At 46.9% G+C, this 27,829-nt stretch overlaps 1 protein-coding gene across 13 annotated transcripts in view; it reads left to right on the forward strand.

The window, feature by feature from the left end:
• Nucleotides 1–2,534: 2,534 nt before the first annotated feature.
• CTNND2 (catenin delta 2) overlaps nt 2,535–27,829 on the forward strand; it is a 671,801-nt gene continuing 646,506 nt past the window's right edge. For 3 of the 13 annotated variants that reach the window (XM_077353366.1, XM_077353369.1, XM_077353365.1), the window contains exon 1: nt 3,164–3,272. In XM_077353366.1, the coding sequence (XP_077209481.1) occupies nt 3,212–3,272 (61 nt within the window). In that variant the 5' untranslated portion in view covers nt 3,164–3,211. Of the gene's footprint in view, nt 2,813–3,156; nt 3,273–27,829 lie in introns of those variants that run through there. The other 10 variants (XM_077353364.1, XM_077353370.1, XM_077353363.1 and 7 more) reach the window with 8 other exon arrangements.

A 27,829-nucleotide genomic window follows, 5' to 3' on the forward strand; every position in this document is an offset into this window, starting at 1 on the left:
GAGTGGAAATGTTGGGGGGTTGCCTTATACACTCAGTCGTCTTATACACCGGCAAATACGGTATATCTTATGTGGTTGACGATGGTCCAGTTCACTCCTTGATGTCAAAACATATCCAGGTGCTGATTGCAGTTCAAATCATGAACAGTTACTGGCTAATATCAACCCAAAAGTCCCCAACATCAAGAGAACATCAAGGTTAAGGAAATTTGATGTAAATAAAATTCAGCTCACATATGTAGTGAAGGTGAAAAATCAATTTCAACTATTAGACGCAACAGAGAAGATGCATGATGAACTGTGGCAGGAAATTCAATCAACTGTGGTTCAAACAGCAGTTAAACATCGCACAAGTAGACAGAAAAAAGATCAAAATGGCAGATGAAACAATAATAGCTGAATGTAGAAAAGCAACAAAAGCTGCAGGCAAAAGGGAGGAAGCAAGAAAAATTTCAAAGGGCAGCAAGAATAAATGCAAGCAGTTAGAAGATTACAAAAAGGGACATACAAGAAATTCTCCTGACTCCATGACAATGAATGATAGTAACATTCTGATCCTAAATCAGCCCATGACAACATATTCTGCTTACACTGATAAAATATTCTTCGAGGTAAGGAGTTGATGAATCAGGTTATAAGGTTAGATTAAGTTATGCAAGGGATATTGAAGTGGTAATAACTTTTGGGCAACCCAATCATCAGGTACATAATTGCTCTGAAGCAAGTCCACTTTAAGAGGATTTTCTCCCAGATTAAATGTACATGAAACTGTAGTCTAACATGCTGATCGTAGGCACACTTATTTGGAAGCCTGTTCTACTTTGCTCAATGGGACTTACATCTAAGTATGTGGACAGAGAATGGCAACCATATGTTTCGTGTCTCTCGTCTCAGGCAAGTGCTGCCCTCCCTTACCCGCAGATATCTTTACGCTGTACAAAGCCTGAAACCACCGGAGTTTCTCTAATGGCAGGGCACTGTAGAGAGGGAAACCAAAGTATCACTCTGTCAGAAGGACTCATCTTGCTCAGCTCCATTTCCAAGGGATGCAGGACCAAGCAGGAGCCTCAACCTGCATGGCCAGGGCCCCTCCCCTCCCCACCCCCTCAGTCCCATCATTGGCCACTTTGGGCGTAGGAGGGTGGAAAAGGTAAAGGTATCCCCTGTGCAAGCACCGGGTCATGTCTGACCCTTGGGGTGAGCCCTCCAGCATTTTCATGGCAGACTCAATACGGGGTGGTTTGCCAGTGCCTTCCCCAGTCATTACTGTTTACCCCCCAGCAAGCAAGCTGGGTGCTCATTTTACCGACCTTGGAAGGATGGAAGGCTGAGTCAACCTTGAGCCGGCTGCTGGGATTGAACTCCCAGCCTCATGGGCAGACAGCTTCAGACAGCATTTCTGCTGCCTTACCACCCTGCGCCACAAGAGGCTCTTGGAGGAGGGTGGAAGGGTACTTAAAAAAAACAACAAACTTTTATATCATTCAGACACAGGCTGGGGAGGCACTTCTGGTCACCATTCTGAGACCCACACATGGCAGTTCCATTGGAGGGTTTGCATGGCAGTACCTTTGGGAGACCCGGAAGGAGAGGATAGCATCCTGTGGAGGCTCTGGGAGGCCAAAATCAGGGGATGCAGCCGAACTCTTCCGAATATTCCTCGGGATCAGACTGGAAGAGGGGCTGCTGGAACTGAGCTGTGGTGTCTGGGGCACTCCCTAGTCTCTCAAGCCCTTAAGCACAAGCTGGATGGCATCCACAGTCGGCCGCGCCCACCTCCACACGCCCCGATCCAGGTGTGCCGGGCCTGACTAAAAGCGGCGGGGCCCGAGAAAGGCGCGGGGCCCCTGAGGCGGATCCCCCTCCCCCCGCTGCTGGGCTCCGGAGAAGCAGGAGGAGACAGCGCGAGGGCGGCTGCCCCCCACTCCGCCGAGCCCAGTGGAGCTGCGCCTGGGCCGCGCCGCCTCCCCGCTGGCCCCGCACCCTCGCCCGCCGCCTCCCCCACGCACGGCCGCCTCACGCCGCGCGCCTCTTCCACGCGGACACGGCCCCACCGCGCGCCCGCCCGCCCGCCCGCCCAGCCAGGAGCCGACGAGGGCGGCGCATCCGCCGAGGAGTCCCGCGCAGAGCCGCGCCCCCCCCCCCCCCACTCCGCCGAAGCCGGGCCCGTGCGGGGCCTCTCCTCGCAGGGAGGGAGCTGTGGGCAGAGGAGGCTTCGCGCGGCCCCGCGCCAGCCCCCCGTCCTCGTCCTCGTGGCGGCGGCGCGCCGGTGGCGTCGGGGGCTGCGGGAGCGGCCGTGGCGGAGAGCGCAGCCGCCTGGATGGCTTTTCCCGCCCGCCGGGCCTGAGCCGCGCGCGCTCCTGCTGCTGCTGCTCTAGCGGAGGGCGGAGGCGGCGGCGGAGGCATCAGCAGCATCAGCATCAGCAGCAGCAGCATCAGCATCAGCAGCAGCAGCAGCCTCTCCAGCGGCGGGAGGGCGCCGAGCGGCGGGCCGTGCCCAGAGAGAGAGAGAGAGAGAGAGAGGGAGGGAGGGAGGGAGGGAGGGAGGGAGGGAGGGAGAGGCGGAGGCGAGCCAGACGCCGCCCGCCCTCCCAGCCCAGCCGAGGCGAGGCGAGGCGAGCCGGTGCCCGGAGGAGCTGCCAGCCAAGCCCTCGGCGGCCAGCAGGATTCGCGTCGCCCTCGTCGCCGGGCAGGATGCGGTGACCGGCCAAGGTCAGGCCCTGCGCCGAAGCACTCGCTGCCCGCCCGCCCGCCGGAGGACTGGCCCTTTGTGCTCGGCGGATGCTCGGCAAGCAGCGCGCGGCAGCGCCCGGTGAGTCGCCGGCGCCGGGAAGGCAGCCTCGCCCTGGCAGACGTGGGGGGGGGGGGCAGGGAGAGAGGCGGCCGCGTCCCGCGAGGGCCCAGCCGGGGATGCTGCGGGGGGGGGGGGCACCTGGAGAGGCGTGGCCGGGCCTGCCCCCTCTGCCCGCCGGGTTCGCTCGACGCCCTCCCCGGGGGCGCCCCCTCCCCTCCCCTCCCCGGGGGCGCTGCGGCCCAGGCCAAGGGCGCGCGCGCCACCGCCGCCGGAAAGCCTGAGTCATCCGTCGGCGCCCCCTCCCCGGACGCCTGGGCCCGTGGCGGCGGCGGTGGGGGGGGATTGGGGTGGGCATCGCGGCGGGGGAGGGGGAGGGCCCAGCCGCCCGGCCTCTGCCCGCGGGGATTTGGCGGCTCGATGCCGGTGGCGTCCCTCGGCGCGGGGCTGCGGCCGGGCAAGCGGCCGGCAGATGCTGCAGGTGAGGGAGACGCGCGCTGGAGCCGCGGCCGCGGGGCCCTCGAGAAGCGCCGGGGGCCCGTGACGCCAGGCAGCCTGGGCAGGGGCGGGGGAGCGGGGGGGCGGGCTGGGAAGCTCCCCAATCTGCTTGTTCCGAGGGGCTGGAGGCGGAGGCGGAGGCCAAGATGGTGGCAGCTGCAGCAAGCGGCCTTCGCGCGGCACATGCCAGGAGCTCCCGAGCCGTCGGGAGCCATTTGTGGAGAACTGAGATCTCGTGGAACTTTGACCAAGGCCCTTATTTCTCAACGGAGGCCTTCTTCTTCATACGGCTGGCTTTCATCTTCCAGCTGCAGAAGTCTCATTTTTATTTGAACAAATGGCTCTGACTGGTGGTGATTACAGTAGGTTTATTCAAACTGATGATAGGAAAGTAACTTGCTTGTGTGAAAAGAAGTAAGAGAAAATAAGTATATATCAATAACAATGGCTCACAATAGTGGATGCTCTGGGCCAGTTTATTTTAAGTTGCCTTGGATGTCCTCTTGAGGCCCTCCATCTGAATTGACGTTGAAGGAAGCAGACGGATTCACGAGGGTTAAATCTCACATGACATTTCAGATGTTATTTCTACCTGCCACTTTTTTGTGCAGGTTTGTGTTGTGGCATTTCAGTTCATCTCATGCATTTCCCTTTCCCCCACAGCTGCTAGAGCAAGAGTTGTCATGGTTCATTTGTCATCTGTTGGTTTGACCAGTATGGGTGTTCTTTCAGCAGCTGGTATGAAAACCTATTAAATATATATTTAGAGATCTTAAGCGTATGATGTGCTAATGGTATCCTTACTTCTCACAAATGCTTACATGAAATCTCAGTAGAGGTTCATCCAGATTTTCTTAAAGTTAACAGATTTTCGCCAGGGGAATGAGCCTTTCTGTCCTTTGCTCTCCTGTAGCAACCCCAAATCCCCCCCACCCCCACCCCAATCCTGTTTCTCAATACTCCTCCCTCATGGGGATCCAAGCCAAAATTCTTAACTTTAAAATAAGTTTAAAAATAAATAACTTTCCATTTCATTATGAAATGTGCTGGTTCCCTTCATTCTTATTCTCAAAGAAGAATTTTTGTGCAGATCTTCTGTTTCCTCAGGGCTATTACTATGAAAAGAGTCACTCTGCATGGCTCTACCTAAACTCAGTATTTAATTTCAAATCCTCATTGACATCAGTTCCCAGGAGAAAGTTCTGTTTACATTGACAGCAACAATTTGGCAAGAAAGTTAAAAAAGACAAGGCTTAAAATTCTACCAAAGGGAGGGCACTCCAGGAAAAAGCTGAAAGACAGAATCAAATGCCCAAAGCTTGGGCACTACCACAGGCAAATCTTGGCTCTGGTGGGCATCCCACAGAGGGAGGGGGTTGGCCCAGGGGAAGAGGGCCTGCTTCAAAGATCCTTAGGTGCCTGCAAGGGGTTTCCTGTTAAATATCCAACACCCAAGGTATGTAGGTCTGTCCAGATTGAAAACAACACTTTTGAGTTGTACCCCAAATGGACAGGACATCCAACTAAAATGAGCTTAATTTTAGTTATTTAAAAATTGGTAATTTTAGTTATGTAAGGACTGACATGCTGTCTCTTTGGCCAACAAAATGTGTCCAGAGGAGGGCAACAAAGATGGTGAGAGGTTTGGAGACCAAGACATATGAAGAAAGGTTGGGGGAGCTTGGTCTGTTTAGCCTAGAGAGGAGACGACTGAGAGGGGATCTGATAACCATCTTCACGTATTTAAAAGGGTGCCATATGGAGGATGGAGCAGAATTGTTCTCTCTTGCCCCAGAGAGACAGACCAGAATGAATGGGGTGAAATTAATTCAAAAGAAATTCTATTTAAAGATCCAGAAGAAGTTCCTGACAGTCGGAGCGGTTTCTCAGTGGAACAGGCTTCCTCAGGAGGTGGTGGGTTCTCCCTCTTTGGAAATTTTTAAACAGAGGCTAGATAGCCATCTGACAGAGAGGCTGATTCTGTGAAGATTCAAGGGGGTGGCAGGTTACATGATGAGCGATTGGTAGATGAGCGATTGGGATGTGAGTGTCCTGCATAGTGCAGGGGGTTGGGCTAGATGACACATAAGGTCCCTACTAACTCCATTCTGTGATTCTATGATTCTAAAATAAAAAGCTGGTAACTGTAGTCTCAGTTTCTAAGTTGTCTTCAAGAGCAGTTGTGCACTGCATGCAGTGAGGTTCCTGCAGATTCAAGAAAAACGCAACTGAGGAAAGGGAAGTGTAGGCATCTGCAGATAATCACAGCATATGTAAGAAGTTCCCATCTGTCTAGATCACTGGAGAAGCAGCAGAGACACCTGCTAGCCAACAGGAGAGGATGAAAGGGAGGAGAAATAGCTGTGTAGTTAGGAGAGAAACAACTCTTTTTTGAGGTGCTGAGAAATTAACACTCTTACAATGTTTCCTTACAGTATCTTCCTGATGCCTCCCCACTTACACAGTGCAGAGCTTCTACAATCTTGCAACAAATGTGTTTTGAGGAGAAACATTGTTAATTGGGTTTGCTTGAGTGTCCATGATAAAGCATGCATCTGTAGAACCTGGGATGTCACTTTATGGCACACGTGACCTAGCCTGACAAAATGACATTTATGTTAGACCTGGCCCTCATTACAAATGAGTTTGACATATCTGATTTACCATATTAAGAGCAAGGGGGAGGGTCAGTGGTGGAGAATCTCTTTGCTGTGCAGAAGGCCCCAGGGTCAGTTCCTGTCCGCTCCGCTTCATTAGGTAGAGGGTGAAAGGAACAGCCTTAGCCTTGAGACAACACAGCAGTGCTCCTGCCTCTCTGGGTAGACAGGGCTGAAGGCCTCATTCTGCATTTTTCACAGTCAGAGTAGTTCAGCAGTGGAAGGGGCTGCCTAAGGTGGTGGGGAGCTCCCCCTCACTGGCAGTCTTCAAGCAAAGGTTGGATACACACTTTTCTTGGATGCTTTAGGATGCTTAGGGCTGATCCTGCGTAGAGCAGGGGGTTGGACTAGATGGCCTGTATGGCCCCTTCCAACTTTATCATTCTACTAGTAATATAGCCCGCTGTATGAGGAATACAGCGGGCGCTAGAAATGTACCTCCACTCCTCCAAGTGCAGTTCCTGTGGCTCGCAGTCCCGCCAGCATTCAGAGGTGTGCCTTCATACCCCCGGCTCAAACTTCGGAGAAGAAATGGGGGAAACGCAGTCTGAATACTCCGATTCCAGCTGTGGTGAGTCCCGCTGGCCCTCGCTGACCCACTGACGGCTCTTTGAGGCGGCGGCCTGATGCGGCGAGAGGCGCAAAGCGTCTTTCGCCGCGTCAGGCCGAGAGCAACTGCGAGCTGCGCTGCGCGCGGCTCGCAGTTGCTGGGGCTTTGGTCCCTCTGATTGCCTGTCCGGAGGAAGGGTCCAGTCCGGACCCTTCCTCATCCCGGACACATCCCGCCCCAGAACCCCTTAGCGCTTTATTTAGTCCGCGGCACCCGCAGCGCTGCGGGCGGTGTTTAGATTATTCATAAGGCAGTATAAGGTGAGTTCAAATGTGATTTGCCAATCAATGAAGCTCCCCCCTCCAATAAAACAATTTGAATGGTTACTTGGCTTTTATGGATGGTTGCCCAACATGTACCATCATTGGACTGATTTCATATTTTTGGCTGCTGATCTTGTATTGTTATGTACATTAAGTGGTAATTTAAAAAAACAAACAAGTGGTAATTTTTGATTATTTATTTATCTTTATATTTATATAACACCACTCTCAAAAGTCTCACAGCGGTTTACAGAAATTCATAAGAACACTAAAATCCCATAAAAACCAATTGAAACATAATTAAAACACAATATCACGATGGTGGATAATAATATATAACCCACTCCCTTCCCCCCGTCCAGCAAAGGCCTATTACTCTCTATCTGGGAGTGAGGGACTTAGTTGTTTTCAGCTAGAGATCAACAGCTGACAGTGCCGGGAGTCGCCCTGGCCTCAACTATATGCCAGGCGGAAGAGCTCCGTCTTGCAGGGCCTGCAGAAAGCTGACAAATCCCGCAGGGCCCGTAGCTCATCTGGGAGCTCGTTCCACCAGGATGGGGAAGGGCTGAAAAAGCCCTGGCCCTGGTCAAGCGCCACCTGCAGAGCGAAGAGCCCTGCGTGGGTCATAAGCAGATAAGCAGTCCCGCAGACAAGCCGGACCGAGGCTGCATATAGCCTTAAAGGACCATAAACTTGATCTGGAAGCAAACTGGTAAACAGTGCAGATGGTATAGCACCAGCTGAATATGGGCCCTCCAAGATGTTCCAGTAAGGACCCTTGCAGCCACATTCTGTACCAGCTGCAATTTCCGGGTCAAAGCTAAGCATAAGCCCGTGTAGAGCGAGTTACAGTAGTCTAGTCTGGAAGTGACTGTCGCATGGATCACTGTTGCCAAGTGTTCAGAGGGCAGGTAGGGCGCTAGTAGCCACACTTGGCACGGATGAGAAAACGCCGTTCAGCCTACTTTAGTGACCTGACCCTCCGTGGAAAGGGAGGCATCAAAGTTCACACCCAAGTTCCTGACTTCTAGTGCCAATGTTAATTGCACCCCATCCAGGCATGGGAGACATGCTTCCTGATCCTGCCCCCTTCTACCCAGCCACAGGACCTCCGTCTTGGAGGGGTTGTGTTTCAGGTGATAATATTTTGTCCCAGACACTAAATAAAAATAAATAGAACTATAAATCAAGGTGTATTCTATTACAGAAACTCATAGCCACTCAAATTCTGTTAGTCTCCTGGACTCTTACTCTTTTCTCCTGCTACAGCCTTGGCTACTTATCTGGATCTTCATATAATCTATATCTTGAACTTTAGGTTCAGGCTGATCCTGCATTGAGCAGTTGGTTGGACTATGGCCATACGATAATTCTTTGCTAAAAAGCTAATCAGTCCCGTTGAGTTCAGCTGTAGTTCACAAAAACTTTTAAGCATCCCTGCAAGGGACAAGCTGTGCTGGCAAGTATCTTGTCCTGATACCAAAGTTAAATTCTGAGTTCCAGTACATATTGCTAGCATCACATTACAGTCACATTGTCCCAAATAAAATGAATTAAAAAGAAGAGAGGATTGTGAGGAGTGTGGATATAAGAGTTGAACAAGGTTAGCATGCATAGTGAGATAAAAAAAAACTATGTCCTTGTTGAATCATAGAATCACAGAATAACAGAGTTGGAAGGGACCTCCTGGGTCATCTAATCCCACCCCCTACACTATGCAGGACCCTCACAACCCTCTCGCTCCTCCACTGTCACCTGCCACCCCCTTGAGCCTTCACAGAATCAGCCTCTCCATCAGATGGCTCTCCAGCCTCTGTTAAAAAATGTCCAAAGATGGAGAACCCACCACCTCCCGAGGAAGCCGGTTCCTCTGAGAAACCGCTTGAACTGTAAGGAACTTCTTCTGGAGGTTTAGATGGGATTTCTTTTGCATTAATTTCATCCCATTGGATCTGGTCTGTCCCTCCAGGGCAAAAGAGTCCACGGCATGCCACTGTTTTGAGTGTTATAATAACTTGCATTTCTGCAATCTCCCTTTCTAGCCTGTTCTTGAAGTTCCTTTGCAATAAAACAGCCACTTTGAGGTCCCTTATTGAATGTCCTGGAAGGCTGAAGTGTCCCCCTACAGGTTTCTCAGTCCTGTGATTTTTGACATCAGACTTGTGACGATTAATTCTCGTGTGGCCAACCGTTGTTCAAAGCAATCGCACTCATGACTAGTATTGGTTGCTACACTAACTCCAAAAAGATACTGGATTTACTTGGAACAAAAAAAGCATTGCATTTTCTTAAAGCTTCCACTTATAGTTTAGGAAAAAAAAGCCCTACATGACTGCTATTGCTTTATAATGCTCTTCTCTTTAAAAAGCATAGGATTAGGAAGAAGAGTTCAGTTCTGTTCCCAGTTATAAAGCATTGATGATATGAGAGTATTCTCAGAACAATCTTGTGCTTACTTTAACTGTATGCATTACATGTGGGTTTAACAGTTCTGACATCTTTGAAAGATAGTCATCTTATGATGAAGCTTATGCGGAGACTAGGGGCCAAGACCCTTGCATCCAGGAATACAACGGTTCCTTAGATTGGGTGGGAGGGAGATGAAGAACTCTGCGGACGGCCTCCCCGCAGGACCTGGAAAGGCTGTAGACAGCTGTTAGGGAACTCACCAGCAGGGGCAGCTCTCACGCGACAGGGAACTGCCGCCTCCAAGCCTCAGAGGGAAGTGGAAGGAGGAGGGGGTGTTCAGGGGTGGGGGATGGAAGGTGCTGGACAGACAGGCAAGCAAGTAGGAGGAGGAGGCACTCAGGGGCGGGACAGCCACCCTGAGTGGGTGTTAAGCGCCGAGTGGTGCTTAAGCCGTGAAACACACTCCTCCTTCAAGGCCTTACCAGAATTATGTGAGACAGATGAGAGGACTTAGACCATCTGTTGTACAGTATTTCCTAATACGCTATATTAGTACTAGATATTAAGCCCGCTGTGGCCAAAATACAGTGGGTCCTAGCATGATGGGTGGGTGGAGGGATGAGGCAAAGGAAGGAGGAAAAGGAGAAAGAGAGACAGAAAGAAAGGGAGGAAGATAGAGACAGAAGAAGAGGGAGAGAAACAGGTAGCCAGAAAGAGGCAGATGGAAGAGAGGGAGGAAGGGAGGAAGGGAATCTTGCAATAGCTTCAGTTACTTGAGAGTTTTGATCCGCTAAGAGAAAGTGCAGTATTGTTGAGGGATTATGGATCTTCTTCTTCTTCATGAGAGGATTTATGGAGTGTTCTCGCAGATGGTTGCGCTGCTCACAAAAGAGCAGAACATATTCCACTGATTTGGGTTTCTTGAAGAGCACGTACAAAATCTGTCGGCATATGGAATTTTAGCATAGTGACCTTTAATCACTGCCATCGGTAGGAGGCTGAGTCTTGCAAGCATTTCAAGAGAGGTGATGTTAAAGACATAAAATACTCTGGGATCCTCCTTGCCGGAGGACAGATCAGAATTCAAATTTCAAAAAACCTTTAATGGCATATACGGGGGATAGATTAAAAATGATGGAAGAGCATGTTCTGCATGCTCCAGCAATAGTATTCTGATAATCAATATCCAAGATTCATTGCCTGATGGTATTATACGCTTGTTTCTCTTCAAGGTTTTTCATAAGCTCAGCAGACAGGCTTATATACTTCCATTTGTTGTTTAACTTCATGAACCAGAGCAATAGAAAATGATCAGATAACATAAGATGAACTAGGCTCCCCACTTGGGCACTAATGCTCAGATGAAGTCAGTATTTAAAGATGCAAAGCCAGGCTAGAGAAGGCAGTTGGATGATGCCAGTCCCCAAGTATATTGTACAGAGATGCATTTGGGGAGACCCAATAATCCAGTGGTTCTCAGCCTTCCAAATGCCGTGACCATTTAATACAGTTCCTCCTGTTGTGGGGACCCCCAACCATAAATTTTTGCAAGGGCTCTTTCATAGAAATTAAATGGCGTGAAGCCTATTGTGTGGATGGCGCCCACCCTGGCCATGCTGCTTGCCCTGCCATGACCCCTGTGAAAGGGTCGTTCGACCCCAATGGGGTCCCGGCGCCCAGTTTGAGAACCACTGCAATAATCGGTGAAGAAAGGCAAATTGCAGCCTCTCTACCCCCACAGTGAGGTGTAAACACCATATTGGTAGGCCATAGAATAGTTTTGGGATTAGCATGGTTTGAAATATTTTAAAACTGGAAGGGAGGTTTTGGCCTCCCTTAGAAAAGTAGAATCTAACTATTGCATTTGTCTTGAGATTTGTGCAGTTTGACATTTGCTTCCAATATAAGGTCCATTTCAGTGTGTGATGAAAATGAACTCCTCTAAGTATTTAAAGTGGTGCACTTGCTTGATGTAATGTTCATTAATTTCCCACTTAGTGAGCTTTCTGGATTTGGAAAATATGATTATTTTAGATTTGGTGAAGTTGGTTTTGATTGCAATAGCATGAGAAAACTTGGAGAAGAGCTTTTAGGCCAACCTTAGTACAGGAAAGGAGGGCCGCATTATCCGCGTACAAATGGAGTGGGACTGGAGGGCTTCCCAGCCTTGGGACATAGCAGAGGATTCCTGTAATGTTTAACACTTTTCATGGAATCATAGAATCATAGAATCATAGAATCATAGAGTTGGAAGGGGCCATACAGGCCATCTAGTCCAACCCCCTGCTCAACGCAGGATTAGCCCTAAGCATCCTAAAGCATCCAAGAAAAGTGTGTATTCAACCTTTGCTTGAAGACTTCCAGTGAGGGGGAGCTCACCACCTCCTTAGGCAGCCTATTCCACTGCTGAACTACTCTGACTGTGAAAAACTTTTTCCTGATATCTAGCCTATATCGCTGTACTTGAAGTTTAAACCCATTACTGCGTGTCCTCTCCTCTGCAGCCAGCAGAAACAGCATCCTGCCCTCCTCCAAGTGACAACCTTTCAAATACTTAAAGAGGGCTATCATGTCCCCTCTCAACCTCCTTTTCTCCAGGCTGAACATTCCCAAGTCCCTCAACCTATCTTCATAGGGCTTGGTCCCTTGGCCCCAGATCATCTTCGTCGCTCTCCTCTGTACCCTTTCAATTTTATCGATGTCCTTCTTGAAGTGAGGCCTCCAGAACTGCACACAGTACTCCAGGTGTGGTCTGACCAGCGCCGTATACAATGGGACTATGACATCTTGTGATTTTGATGTGATGCCTCTGTTGATACAGCCCAAAATGGCATTTGCCTTTTTTACCGCTGCATCACACTGCCTGCTCATGTTCAGTTTACAATCCACAAGTACCCCAAGGTCTCGTTCACACACAGTGCTACCTAGAAGCGTATCCCCCATCCAGTAGGCATGCTTTTCATTTTTCTGACCCAGATGCAGAACTTTACACTTATCTTTATTAAATTGCATCTTGTTCTCATTTGCCCATTTTTCCATTGTGTTCAGATCTCGTTGAACTCTGTCTCTATCTTCCGGAGTATTTGCCAGTCCTCCCAATTTGGTGTCATCTGCAAACTTGATGAGTAGTCCCTCCAACCGCTCATCTAGATCATTAATAAATATGTTAAAAAGTACCGGGCTGAGCACCGAACCCTGAGGTACCCTGCTACTCACCTCTCTCCAGTCTGATGAAACACCATTGACAACAACTCTTTGAGTGCGGTTCTCTAACCAATTCCCTATCCACCTAACGATCTGAAAATCCAGATTGCAGTCCTTCAACTTATCCATCAGAACATCATGGGGAACCTTGTCAAAAGCTTTACTAAAATCCAAGTAAATGACATCAACCAAATTTCCCCGATCCAGCAAACCTGTTACTTGGTCAAAAAAGGAAACTAGGTTGGTCTGGCAGGACCTGTTGGAGACAAATCCATGTTGACTTCCTTGGATCACCAAATTGTCCTCCATATGTTTGCAGATCGCTCCCTTTAATATCTGCTCCAAACAGAGGTCAGACTCACTGGTCTGTAGTTTCCCGGGTCATCCTTCCTCCCTTTTTTGAAGATCGGAATAACGTTTGCTCTTTTCCAGTCCTCCGGGACATCTCCAGTCCTTAAAGAGGTTCCGAAGATGATGGACAAGGGCTGTGCAAGTTCTCTGGAAAGTTCTTTGAGTACTCTCGGGTGCATTTCATCTGGACCAGGGGATTTGAACTCATCCAGTGCAGCTAAATGCCTCTTGACAACCTCTCTATCCATGTTAACCTGCCACCCAGACACTATCCTTTGGCTACAGCCATCTCTAGATGTGCCTAAACACTTTGACCTGTGGGAAAAAACAGATGTAAAATAGGCACTAAGCCTTTCTGCTTTCTCTGCATCTTTCGTTAGAGTTTGTCCATCCGCACCCAACAACGGGCCTATTGCCTCCTTTACTTTACATTTGCTCCTCACATAACTGAAAAATGTTTTCTTGTTACAATGGGCTTCCCTGGCCAATCTTAGCTCACTCTCAGCTTTGGCCTTTCTGATGATTGATCTACAGTGCCTAGTAACCTGTAGGTACTCTTCTTTAGAGCTCTGTCCTTCCCTCCATTTCCTGAACATTTTCCTTTTCTTTCTTAGTTCCTCTTGAAGTTCTCTGTTCATCCAAATAGGCTTCTTAGAGCTCCTGCAGTGTTTTCGTCTTTCTGGGATAGTCATGGATTGAGCATGCAATAGCTCTTGTTTGAGTAGCGCCCACCCTTCACATGCTCCCTTTCCTTCCAGCATTCTCGTCCATGGTATGACACTCATCATGTTTATTAAAGTTTGCCCTACGAAAATCCAACATCCGCGTCTGGCTACAAGCTTCCTTGGCTCCCCATCTCAAAAGGAATTCTATGAGGACATGGTCACTTCCCCCTAGGGTCCCCACCTCCTTCACCTCATCCACCAACTCTTGCCTGTTGGTCAGTATTAAGTCCAGTATGGCTGAACCTCTTGTGGGTTCATCTACCATTTGATAAATGAAATTGTCAGCCAGGCAGGTCAGAAATTGTCAGCCAGGCAGGTCAGAAACTTTTGTTGGCAGATGTTCTATCAGAAAGCTTCCCATCACCGGCATTGTGGATTCGGCAGCCAGTGTTTGTGTAAAGGTTACAAATAAGATGTAAAAGGTGGGTATCCATTCCCATCTTGAACTGCTCCTGTGGTTATAAAATAAAGCCCTAAGGGCTATTGGGGAGGAGTTAGGGCGGGCTCTGTCCGTGATAAAAACTCGGAGTGCCACTCAAGGGCCAAGCAGCCAATGGGGAGGTGTGCGAAGCACCTTCCCATTGGCCCCTCACCAGGACAGACCAAAATTCCATTCGCCCAGCCCAGTCTGGCTGCCAGTCTGCTCCTGACCACCAAAGGGAGAGGCGGTCAGTAGGGCTGCCAAGGGGGATGAGAACAGAGGCTGTGCCAGCCCTTTTTGCTCCAAGGCTGTCCTGACTGTCATGTCCAACTGCAAATTGCCTCAGAACCCTGACAGAGCTGGCAGGAGGTCCCCCCCGCTCTTCAGGCCTGCTGTGAAGGAGCCTCTGACAGGCCCTGACTGAGGGGAGGGAGGCCTTTTCCTTCAGAGAGCAATGCAGGGGAGCCTGAGGGCCTTCCTTTTGAGGGGGGGGACTTTCTGCCAAACAGTTGCCTGACAGGGAGGCCACAGAAAAGCCCCTTCTCACTTAAAATACTGCTCTGCCCGGAAGTTAGACACAGCAAAGCCATGTGTCTTTCTTCTTTGCAGCTCTCTGCAGATTTGAGGCCACTGCACAGCGTTATTCTGCAGAGGAAACTGCCTCTTTTGTCTCCTGTTTCATCTGCACAACAACCCTGTGCAGTAGGCCTCAAGTCTTTCAATTCAACCACAACCTGTGTGGGAGGCCTGAAATGTTTTTTTCCACAACCCTGTCCCAAGTAGCCCTTTCTGCCTGGGGAGCTGATCTTTATACTCTGTAGGTGAGCTGTAATTCCAGGAGCTCACCAGGCCACACCTGTAGGTTGGCTACCCCTGCGTTGGAAATATTCCTGGAGGTTTGGAGGTGGGACTTCAAAATCGTACAGTGCCTCAGAGTCCAGCCTTCAAAGGAGCCATTTTTGCCTGCAGTTGGTAGGGAGTTGTGCAAGGATGTCCCTCCTGGCCTATGGGTTATGGCCAGCCCTTACCAGCAACTGTTTGTATTCTGGGGCACAGACAGGCAGACCAGCATCAGTCCTGTGAGTCTGGAAAGTGCAGGAAGATCTAAATAAATATTTATGGCCTGAAACTGTAAATAGAGAACAAGTAAATGTCCGGAGACACATGGTAACTGAAATGACTTATTGGCCTGGCAAATTAACAAAAACAGTATAAAAAACCTTACTAAGGTCAAGACTGCTGTGCACAGAGAGTCTTCCTCTTAGGGTTGATAGCTTCCATGTGAGGCACTCTACCCCACCTCCCTCATGAGGAGTCTGCTATGGAGGGAGGATTGGAAAATGCTTTGAGACACCTGAGGTCTGCTGGGTAACTGCGGCCCATTCTCAATTCTCTCAGATCTTTCACAACCCCACATACCTCACAGGTTGACTATTGTGGAAGATAGAAAAGGTGTTTGTAAACCGCTTTGAGACTTCTTTGGGTAGTAAGCAATAGGGTACAAAAATCCATTCTTCTAAGGAGCAACCATGAAAGAAGCATGTGGGCACATAACATTTTACCAACAGTGAAAAAATGGAAAAGAAGGAACAGGGTGGACACCTGTGTACTGTGACTACCCCATGTGTATTAGGGCAGAGGGGCATTTTGGTGAATGTGGCCTAATTCACACAAGAAGGGAAATATAGCAGAACTGGGAGGAATTCATTGCCATGTATTCTTCCCCTAAGAAGAGTCTCCAGTCTGATTTTCCCTTCACATATCTGAGGACATGGCTCTGGAAAGCTCATCTGTAACCACTATGCCAAAATTCCCAAAGGTCAGTCCTCTCCCACACTCAACGGACATTCCACACCACAGGTTCAGGCACGCATATCTCGACACCCATACCCTCATTTGCCACATCCCCACCACAACCTCCCACACAACACACATGACAACCCTTACAGACACACATGACAACCCTTACAGACTAGACAACTCCTCCCCTTCCTCTTCCCACTGCTAAGCTCTAGCGCCCGTTGTATTCTTGGATACAACGGGCTTTGCGCCTAGTAATGATAATTTCTTTTCCTGCCAGATATAGTCCAGGATAGTAAATGTGAGGACGATTTGCCGAGAGACGTTTTAGTCAATCTTGTTCCACTAAATGATCCAGGACTGCACGTTGGTGATAGAAAATGCTGCTGTTCCTTGGATTAATGGTATTGGATTTAAACATATGGATGCTGGAAGGATTTCTCAAGGAGGTTGATGATACAGAAAGCTGTGAGTTTGGGTTGTCTTTATTGCCTGTTTTTTTTTTTTTTTTTTTGGAAGGTGATGTTGAGGACTGGTGATGTTGAGGACTGGTGGTCAAAAATAATCCAAATTAAGCCCTTATGCAATATTTGTTTTGTATTCAGACTTTTCCTAAGTTCATTTAACAGCTTATCTAGTTGTAAATCATTTGTTTGATGTGCATTTGGTGCCGTTGGGGGTTGGTCTTTACAGTCACCTCTGGAATCTGCCATTCTTCAGCGATCCGAGAATTCCTGAGAGAGACAGTTTCTCGAGTTGTTAATGTATAATCTACCCCCTGCCTGAACAGGCAGGTTAGGAGCTGTAGATGACACTAAAGTGGAGTCGATTCCAGTAAGGCACGGGGTCGAGTTTTGGGATTTGTTTTGGAGATGCAAGGGATTTTGGCAGATCTTCACCTAATAGGGTGATCTCTGGCTCTTTAAACTACTGCTTGGCTGCTGCCTTGAGATTTCTTGTCAACAGACACTCATTTTCCTCTAAGGGTCTCAAGGTTTGACCTTTCTTTAGTGGATTTTGATGGAAGGTTCCTTTTGTATGTCAGTATATGCAAAATTGTGTTTATGAAAGCTTGATGCATATAAATATTGAAGGAGGCTAAAAAATGACTTTTGGCCTGAAGGATGTCTGGAATTCCTGGTTTAAAGAAGGTGAGCAGTACCTTTGTTTTCCGGGGATCTTTCCATAGGTATTCTAAGTCTTTTAGTTCAATAGAGGTCCTATATCTCTTGGTGAGTTGACTAATGACAGTGATCATTTGGGGTCTATTTCCCCATCTTCTCCTGTCTATTTCCAGAACAATTTTATTCTTTTCATATTTGTAATTGTTATTTCCAAAGATTGAGTTGTGAGGCCTTGTCTGTTGTCGACACCCTCCACATACTGGGATCCATACTTTGAATATGTCTATTTGGTGTAGTTGTGATAAAATCTCATTGCATTGAGAAAATAAAATTTTGATTGTTTCTACCATTATAATAGCCAAATTTGCTAATAAAGACCATTGTTTTAATTGTAAATTTGCTTCTGTTGGTTGCTTCTCACAGCTCCCTGAATGGCTGTTTTTTTGGGGAGGGTCTGAAGGGGAGACAAGGGGGGACTGCGTTCTCATAGCCATTCAGGTCCCCCAGATTATTAGCAGAGAAGTTCCACTGTGTTTCATTTAAGCCCAGCCTCCTTCTGGACGGATATTGTGAAGAAGATGTAGCTTGGTCATGTTGAAAAATTGCCCCCCCCCCAAGGAAGCTGGCTTGCAGGGGGCTGCGAACTCATGGACGCCTCTGGATCCTCTAAAATGCCCCTTGAAGAAGAACTTTATGGGTCAGACACTGGTGGTATACTCTCAAGTTCTAATGGCCTCTGAGTGGGAGATAGAATGGGGACTAAAGTTGCATTCTGAAATGGCTGGAATGGGGGCTCTTCAATGCGTGGCTGTTTAAAGGCTTTTTGTTTTAAACCAGCTTCTAGAGCCTCCCCCAAGTGTTTTTTTCTTCTTTCCTATCTATATGGTTTGATAGTATTCAATGAGAAAGGGGGTGTAAGCCCTTTGATAATTTAGTGAGTTTAATTTAGCAAGCCCTTGACATTCAAACACTCAGATTTGACCTCTTTTCATCTTTATTGCATCATGCCTATACAACATCAGCAATCTAACTTTTCAGAAGCAGGATTACACTGTTTATCAAACCATCTAACTTATATTGTCTGAAGCAAATTGGAACAAAAAAATAACTTAAAAAACACTTAAAGATTATACAGTGAAATCTTGTTAAAATACCCTCTTTTCCTACAATGATAATTTATGTATAAACTAGGGTCAAAGCCCATTGCAGAGGAAGGGGAGGAGTTGTCCAGTCTGTAAGGGCATGGGGTTGAATGTGTGTGTTGTGTGGGAGGTCGTGGTGGCATGGTGGCAAATGAGGGCATGGGTGTGGAGAGATGGGTGTCAAGAACCTGTGGTGTGGAATGTTGGTTGATTGTGGGAGAGGACTGACCTTTGGGAATTGTGGCATAGTGGTTACAGATGAGCTTTCCAGAGCCATGTCCTCAGATATGTGAAGGGAAAATCAGACTGGAGACTCCTCTTAGGGGAAGATTACATGGCAACCAATTCCCCCCAGTTCTGCGTCATTTCCCTTCTTGTGTGAATTAGGTGGTGAGGGATGGGGACAGAACAAAGGTATGCTGGAAGTTTATCATGCTACATAAGGTAAAAGCAGGATAGCAACTGAACATCAAGGCAAAAATATTTAAGGCGAAGGAATTATATGAAGAAGAAGAGTTGGTTCTTATATGCCGCTTTTCCCTACCCGAAGGAGGCTCAAAGTGGCTTACACTCGCCTTCCCTTTCCTCTCCCCACAACAGACACCCTGTGAGGTGGGTGAGGCTGAGAGAGCCCTGATATCACTGCTCGGTCAGAACAGTTTTATCAGTGCCACGGCGAGCCCAAGATCACCCAGCTGATTCGAACCTGGCATGCCAGATTAGAAGTCCACACTCCTAACCACTACACCAAACTGGCTCTCAGCTTCAAGATTAGCTTTAAGATATAACTTTAAGATTAGCAATGAGGAAATTGAAATTGTTCATAATTTTCTGTTCTGCAATTCCATCATCAACCAAAACAGAAACTGCAATGAAGAGATTAAAAGGAAATTGAGGCTGGGAAGGGAAGCCATGAAAGAGCTAGAAAAGATTCTTAAGTATAAGGATGTGTTTCTGGTGACCATGATCAAGTCAGTTGATGATTATAGTATTCCCTGTTACTGTGTGTGGGTGTCGAAGTTGGACAGTGAAGAAAGTTGACAGGAAGAAAATTGATTCCCTTGAAAGGTGATGTTGAAGGAGAGTTGGTCACATTAGGAGAAGGATCTGCATCTGGTACTTTTTGACTGCTACACTGAGTAATTTCAAGGTGGTTCTTTCTTTACCCAGCAAACATGAAACTTTTATTTATTTGGGGGACCCTCCAAATTGTGTCTCTTTTTCTTCAAGGGAGAAATATACAAATCTCTCCTTTTCCCAGGCTGTTCCTAGTAATCAGTGTGACTTGTTCTGCTTGTGTACAGATTTTTACTTTGCTAATTTGGGTGGAAATACCCTGTTTTATTAAACCCACCAAACAACAAAAAAACTCCACAATGGCCACAGGATTGGAAAAGGTCAGTTTACATTCCAATCCCAAAGAAGGGCAATGCCAAAGAATGTTCAAACTACCGCATCATTGCACTCATTTCTCATGCTAGCAAAGTTATGCTCAAAATCCTACAAGCTAGGCTCCAGCAATATGTGGACCAAGAACTTCCAGAAGTACAGGCAGGATTTCGGAGAGGCAGAGGAACTAGAGATCAAATTGCCAACATACGCTGGATCATGGAGAAAGCTAGGGAGTTCCAGAAGAACATCTACTTTCGCTTCATTGACTATGCTAAAGCCTTTGATTGTGTGGAGCACAACAAATTGTGGCAAGTTCTTGAAGAGATGGGAATACCAGAGCATCTTATTTGTCTCTTGAGAAACTTATATGCAGGTCAAGAAGCAACAGTGAGAACTGAACATGGAATCACTGACTGGTTCAAAATTGAGAAAGGAGTTCGGCAAGGCTGTATACTGTTGCCTTGCCTATTTGTATGCGGAGCACATCATGAGAAAGGCAGGATTAGAGGAGTCACGAATTGGGATCAAGTTTGCAGGGAGAAATATCAACAACCTCAGATATGCAGATGTTACCACTCTAATGGCAGAAAGTGAAGAGGAACTAAAGAGCCTGTTGATGCGGGTGAAGAAGGAGAGTACAAAAGTTGGCTGGAAACTCAACATCAAGAAAACAAAGAACATGGCATCTGGCCCTCTCAATGCCTGGCAAATAGATGTTGAAGAAATCGAGATAGTGACAGATTTTATTTTCCTGGGCTCCAAGATCACTGCAGATGGGGACTGCAGCAAACAAATTAAAAGACGCTTGCTCCTGGGTAGGAAAGCAAATCTAGACAGCATCCTAAAAAGCTGAGACATCACCCTGCTAACAAAAGTGCGTTTAGTCAAGGCTATGGTCTTCCCAGTTGCAATGTATGGCTGCGAAAGTTGGACCATAAGGAAGGCCGAGCGTCAAAGAATTGAGGCTTTTGAACTCTGGTGCTGGAGAAGACTCTTGCAAGTCCCTTGGACTGCAAGGCGAACAAACCGGTCAGTCCTAGAGGAGATCAGTCCTGACTGCTCCTTAGGCCAGATCCTGAAGATGAAACTCAAATACTTTGGCCACCTCATGAGAAGGAAGGACTCCCTGGAGAAGAGCCTAATGCTGGGAGTGATTGAGGGCAAAAGAAGAAGGGGACGACAGAGAATGAGGTGGCTGGATGGAGTCACTGAAGCAGTAGGTGCAAACTTAAATGGACTCCGGGGAATGGTAGAGGACAGGAAGGCCTGGAGGATCATTGTGCATGGGGTCGCGATGGGTTGGACACGACTTCGCACCTAACAACAACAATAACAATTAAACCCACCAGTCTGCTCATACCTTTTAATTCCCCCCCCCCCCGATTTATACCCCCATCCTTCCCAACATGATTTATACATAGTAAAATTTTGGGAGTCGTGCGATATTTGATTTGGTAATGTGTTCTGTGGTTGGAACAGTACCAATGTAACTGGACACCAGATATTGTAACATCTGGACAATCTGTTAATATGTTGAAGGACCTGCACTTGATAGTGTGGCCAGAAAGCATGGAGGCCAAATGTATGTTAATAATTCCTGGAGTTTTAAAAAAGTCTACAGTGTTTGCGTTTGTTGGGGCAGCTGTGTAGTATATATTCTGCAGTTTTAAGAACTATTATTTTTAGTTGTACCATGTTCTTTAACTCAAGTGAATCTGAAAATTACAATAGCAAAAAGATCTCCAAATTGGGGTGTGATGTGGCTTCTGCGAAGATTAAGAGGAAATAATTTCAGTGCATAGAATGTTACGCAGGCAGTTGGATGTCTCTGGATTTTTTGTTTGGAATTTTTTGTCTATTTGAATTGTTAGCAGTTATTCATGATCTAGTGATATTGTATGCCAAGCGCATTGCATTCTATTTAGCAGTAACAGAAATGTAATTTTCCATGCACTGACTAGCTCTTTCTCTGATGAAATGTCATAACTCATCAACTTTGAATAGTTGGCAAAGAGGAAAAAAAGGAATAAAAAAATTAGGAAAAAATGCAACAATGATGATGTTATCCATTCAGTCATGTCCCGACCCTTGGTAATTCTATAGGAAAGTTTTTGCTTTACGTTTCTGTCAATGGCTGCTTGTTTTAGTTGGTTCATGGTCATCCTTATATCAGCTTTGATTGTGTTAAGCCAGCAAATCCTTTGGTGACCATGTTTCCTTTTGCCACTGACCATGCCGAGCATTAATGATTCTTCTAATGAGTTTGATTGCATGATGTGTCCTTCCAGCTGTCCATCACTAGACCCCACTGAGTTCTCTTCCTGGTTCTTCTGTAGTCTGTCTTCAAGGCACCCATCCTATCATATTGTTTGGCACAAACATTTGTATTGTCAGCCCATGAGTTTTGATAGATTTTTTCAAATTCTACTTGTTCTTCAATTTTCTGGCCAACCCAGCTCTACCTCCTGATGGACGGCTGGACAGACTTTCCCCAGGATCCATTTGCCAGATGTTTGGAAGTAATAGCTGGATGGCTCAAGCAGAGTTCTCTGAAACTCAACTCCTCCAAGATGGAGGTCCTGTGGCTGGGTAGAAGTGGACAGGAACAGGCAACTCATTGCCCATGCCTGGACGGGGTGCAACTAACACCTACACTCACCGGCAGGAATTTGGGGATGTCATGTAGGCTCAGATCACTAAAGTAGGTCAGATTGTGTTCTTCCATCTGCACCAAGCACACCTACTAGCGCCCTACCTGTCCTCGGACCACTCAGCTGCAGTGGTCCATGTAACAGTCTCTTACCGACTAGACTTCTGTAACTCTCTGTATGTGGGCATATCCTTGTCTTTGACCTGGAAATTCCAGGTGGTATAGAATGCAGCTGACAGTGTCCTCACTAGGACACCTTGGAGGACCTACATTCAGTTGAGACAACTACACTGGTTACCAGTCTGCTTCTGGATCAAGTTCAAGGTTCTGTTTTTGACCTTTTAAACTATACGTGGCCTGGGTACTACCAATCTGAGGAACCACTTGTCTGCTTATGCCCCTTGCAGGGCTTTATGCTCTGCGGGTAGGAATTTTCCGGTTGACCTGGGCTCCTGGGAGATTCACCTTGCCCTGGTCCCAAGCTGGAGAAATGAGCTCCCAGAAGAGCTAAGGGCCCTCACGGACAGAGCTATCTATGTTCCGCAGGGCCTGTAAGTCGGAGCTCTTCCGCCGCTCTTCCGCCAGGTGTTTGGTTGAATCCAGTGGAGGGGGTGTGTGTGACTGGAATTATGAACAGGGCGTCCTGCCCTATCCTGTTTTAGCTGATCCTGCATTGAGGAGGGGGTGGGACTAAATTGGCTATATGGCACCTTCCAACTCTATGATTCTATAATCCAAGGTTAACACGTAAATGTATTCTTTTCCATTGATCCATCGCTATATCATATCAAAAATTTTCTGCCCAATTTACCATACATTCTTTCACCTATTCTTCTTACTTTGATAAAAGTTTATACAATTTTGCTATCATAGCCAAAAAATGCAAAAAAGAAACTTTTTGGCTTAACTTCCTGACAGTTAGAGTGGTTCCTCTGTGGAACAGGCCTTCTTGGGAGGTGGTGGGCTCCACTTCTTTGGAAGATTCAAAGGAGAGGCTAGAGAGCCACCTCACTGTAATGCTGATTTTCTGAACTTAAAGGTGAAGAGCCATCAGCCATCATATAATCAGAAGAAAAACATCTCAAAGTGGCAATGGCAAAATTATTTATTCCAATGAAAATAACGTTCAAAATTTCAAAACGGATTCCTAGGTCTAGTCCGTTTTCAATATCTACATCAATGATATTCTCAATATTATCAATAACTGAATCTCCTCTAAATGTATTCTTTTAGATGCTACAATTATAGGAAAAAACTTTGTCTCTGAACATCATTTTCATTGGAATAAATCTCTTCTCCATCTGTAGCTTGGAACTTTTTTCTTCTGTTTTGATTTTATGAACATAGGCAGGTGGTGAGTGGGGGGGGGGCAGGAAGGGATGGGCCAGGGTTTGTCTCTTGGGGCCCTTCCTTGCATACTCAGCGAATTGCTGATCGCCACTGTGGGGTGGTAGGTGAATTTCCTTCAAGGCAGGCTGGATTCTGGCTGGGTTCTGGGGATTTTTGGTGTGTGTATAAGGGATCATTTGGGCATGACGTTGGGGTCACTGTGGGTGGGCAGGTAGTTGTGAGTTCCTGCATTGTGCAGGGGGTTGGACTAGATGACCCTGGAGGCTCCTTCCAACTCTATGATTCTACATAATATCATTTGTACATATTTCTGTTTCAGTTTTTTAAATCCATTTTAAACATCTATTGAACATAAAAATCCATTGGCAATTAAACCTTCCTTGTATTAAAACTTCTCTTGATTTCATTTTATAATTTGCTTGATCAAATATTTAGATAATTATTATTAATGGAGGCAATTATTATTATTATTATTATTATTATTATTATTATTATTATTATTATTATTATTATTATTATTATTATTATGGCATCGAGACGTGCTCTTGCTCTACTGAGAGGGCCTCGTGAAAACTGCCTGCTGTCCATAGTGCTAGTTTGTTTTCCATGCTGGCATTTAAAGGAATGCCTTCAGTCTCTCTCCTGGAGGGAATGGCGAATTGCATGTCTGATTTGCCATTTGCAGCCAGGGACAGGGAACTGGGCTTGACAGCTATTTCCCTGCTCTAGTGATTTAAATAGACATGGGTGTCCACACGTAGTATGACTTGTGCCACTTCCCACACTTCTGTGTAGGAAGTTTAATCTTGACTGGATGGTTTGATACTCTGTGATCTTGACTGCAGTTAATTATCACAATTTAGCCTAGCCTTATAAGTAGTCAGTTGTGTTCTGGTAAATTGTGAAAAGTAAGATATAAATTCCAGGTCACCATATGGAGAAATTTGTATAAACTGGATGATCCTTGACACTGCATTGTACTTGATGTGGCAAAAATGACTCCTCCTGAAATAGGAGATCCTGGACTGTTCATACAAAATGCTCGTTAGGTTAATCACATGAGTGGACTTGTTTGCAAAGGGATGGTGTACACCTTTGCAAGTCACAGTGGTTTTTCTGCGTGGCTGCACAGGTTCAGGGGGTCTCATTTCAGTCATGTGAAACAGTTATGCCTGCTCAGCTTAAACCAGGGATGGGCAAATTGTGGCCCTCCAGATGTCCATGGACTACAATTCCCACAGGCTTATGGGAATTGTAGTCTATGGACATCTGGAGGGCCACAGTTTGCCCACCCCTGGCTTAAACGGTAGAGATATGTAGCTATTTTGTGTGGGTTGCAGTGCATGCTGAAACTTAAAGCCATAAGGGAAAGCTCCTTGCCTGAAATGATGCTGACCAAGATTGCCTTTGGGATACATAGAACTCCCTCCCCTCAGCACAATGAGGCTCCTGACAAGGGGAGAGGGAGAAATGCTAGCTGTGCAAATACAAAACAAAGAGCCTTCCCACAGTCTCCCAGGGCATACGATCCAGTGTCCATGAAGTGCAGCTGCCTGAGCGCCACATACGTAAAGTGCAAAACATCTTTGATGGTTCATATATGGGGGGGGGGGGGGTGAATGTAATCTGTACTTTGGCCTGCAGCCCTGCTCAGACCCTTGCAGCATTTTTTCTTTCAGTGTGCATCTCCTTGCAGTTACCCACTCTGCCGTGTAACTGGACAATGCAAAACAAAATGGGGAAAGGCCCTGTTTGTTCAACTTCCATTTTACTGTCCTGCTGTATTTTTCCAATGCCGAATCAGCACCTTTATGGAAGTGGTCCTGAGACTTCTCTTTAAAAATACTATATAGATAGCATTGCATTCTTGACCAGTGATGTAAATATGTATGGAAGGAAACTCCACCTGCTGCAGGTGTGAGAAACATGCTGGGAAATCTAAACATATAGGGGTGGGGGAATTCTATCTGCTGCTTGGCCTCTCTCGGTAGATATTATTGGATGTTCAAGCTATGGTAGTTGCAATGAATGCAGCATTATTTTGCTTGGGAATTGAGAAGAGATGGTGAAAAAAGACATATATATTTGATAATGATTGTAATGAGTTTGGTCAGAATTTTAATTGAAAAGCATTGGAAGCAAAGTAGTGCTTTTGGGAAGGCAGTGTGGCATTTAAGGAAAAGCAGTGATAACTTTTAAGCAATAGAATATAAAATAGCAGCTAAATTGTTGCAAAATTCTCTACTTTCTTGGTTAAAAACTGAAGTGAACTGAAGTCTGAATGTGTCAGACGCTGAAAGGACTCACAACCAACTTCTTTGAAATAGAAAGTTTAATTGAGAAATACTTCATACACCTAGACTAGAGAAGTCAAATCTGCCTGAGGACAGATTTGCTTCTCCTTATCAATACAATTCTCCCGCCCAAAACTTGAAAGTTCCCAAGGGAGGGGAGGAAGGAAGAGGAGACAGATACAATTAAAAACAGTGTCACTTTCACATGTCCTTGGCTGTCTTCAGGCTTAGATAAGGTGTTATGGTTACCAGAAGCTGGCCCAGCCGAGAGGCCTCAAGGAAAGGAACATTCAGAGATATTGGCTACATCAACATAGTTTCACTTTTAACAAGCATGCATGATATAGGGGCCTGGAGCTCCCAGGCACCAAGCATTCCTGGAAGGTGAATGTGTGCTGCATGGGCTACTCTATGTATGCATGGGACTAAGCAAGCTGGGAAGAGCACCTAGGCCTCAGCCCACACCGGTTGGACAAGGAGGTTGCCTCATTTTAATGTGAGGTAGAGGACTTGAAGGACCAGATATGAGAGATGGTCCAATGGATGCCCACCATGGGGGATGAGGCCCAGGTTGAATGGCTCCATCAGAATCCTGTGCTTCTGCTGCTGCCCGATTAACTCATGATGCCTGTGGCCCATGTGGCCCCAACACCAGGGCCGGGGCCAACTGCAATGTCCCAGAAGTTGCAGGCCACCTTTGATGGGTCCATGGAAAAACTGCCTTGCTTTATTCTGCAAGTAGCATTGTCCATGGGAGGGTACAAGGGTACTTTCAAGGTGGACAACAGGCGGGTGTGCTACATCAGTGGTCCCCAACCTTTTTATCACCGGGGACCGGTCAACGCTTGACAATTTTACTGAGGCCCGGGGGGGGGGGGTGGCTGGCTTTTGTTGGAAGGCATTGCCGCCACCTGAGCCCCTGCTCCGCTTGCTTTCCCACTGGTGCCCCTTACTTCCCGCCACCCACTAGGGGTCACTGCCAGCAGCAGCTGCGCAGTGCCACGCTGAGGGGGAGCCCCAGCCATGGCGGCCGCTGGAGAGCACCAAAGGTGAGCTGGCGGCAGAGTGGCAGGGCAGCCCCTGAGGCAGCAGCCAGAGAGGAGGATGAGGAGCCGTGGCCCGGTACCAACTGATCCACGGACCGGTACCGGTCCCCGGACCGGAGGTTGGGGACCACTGCGCTACATGGGATCATATCTCAAGAGGGAGTCCACAGAATGGCTGCTAGACCTGTATGACATGAATGCCCCAGAACTACAGAACCTTGAATTTTCCATGCAGGCACTGTGAGAGCACATTGAGGTCCCTCTGCAGGCAAATCAGGAATGCAACCAGCTATGGCACCTGAAGCAAAGCACTTATAAGAGTTCACCTGATAGCTCTCAATAAGCTGACTTCACTGGAGAAAATCTCTTTATCGAAGAGATATGATTTTAACATCTATAGTTCCTTTGCGGAAACTCCCAGAATCCGTTACTCTGCTTTAATCTCCAACCCTTGGGTGCAACCAGTTGGGTGCAAAACACTCCAAATGACATCCCCCTCTTCATGAGAGAAGACACAACCTGCGACCTATCATGCTAAAATTCTCACCTAAGACAATCAATTATACAAGGCAGAAAAACACAAGAGAACAAATGACAAAACCATTGATGGGACTTGACTGGCCGCCCGCTACACCAGTGCATTCTGCAGACTGTTAACAACAACAAAGCCTTTGTTGGTGTAACAGAAGTAAAGAATTTTTAAAAATACAGTACAAACATGGTGTGAACTAGGTTTGCAATAGAAAACAATTACAGACAATCATGTTCAGATTCAGATATCTTTATTGACATAAGATTTGATACCCACAAAACAACAATTAAAACAGCAAACAAATTCTGGGGATAACTTAGGTAACAATGATAGTGCCGTATGTCATGCAGTCGATCTGCAACAGAGGTAGATTGGCCCTTAAAATAATTGACAGAATTTTTGCAAAGTCCACTATCCAAGAAGGCTCCTTTACAAGCAACATCGTTTTCACCAGATGTTTCTGATCAGTACACATATACTTCAGTTTACCCATAAAACCCCCAAATAATAGTACTACAGCTGAAATTTTGGACAGTTGAATAATAGGTGGATAAGGTAATCTGGAACACA

This window comes from Paroedura picta, chromosome 9, assembly GCF_049243985.1.
Source record: "Paroedura picta isolate Pp20150507F chromosome 9, Ppicta_v3.0, whole genome shotgun sequence".
Taxonomy (NCBI): Eukaryota; Metazoa; Chordata; class Lepidosauria; order Squamata; family Gekkonidae; genus Paroedura; species Paroedura picta.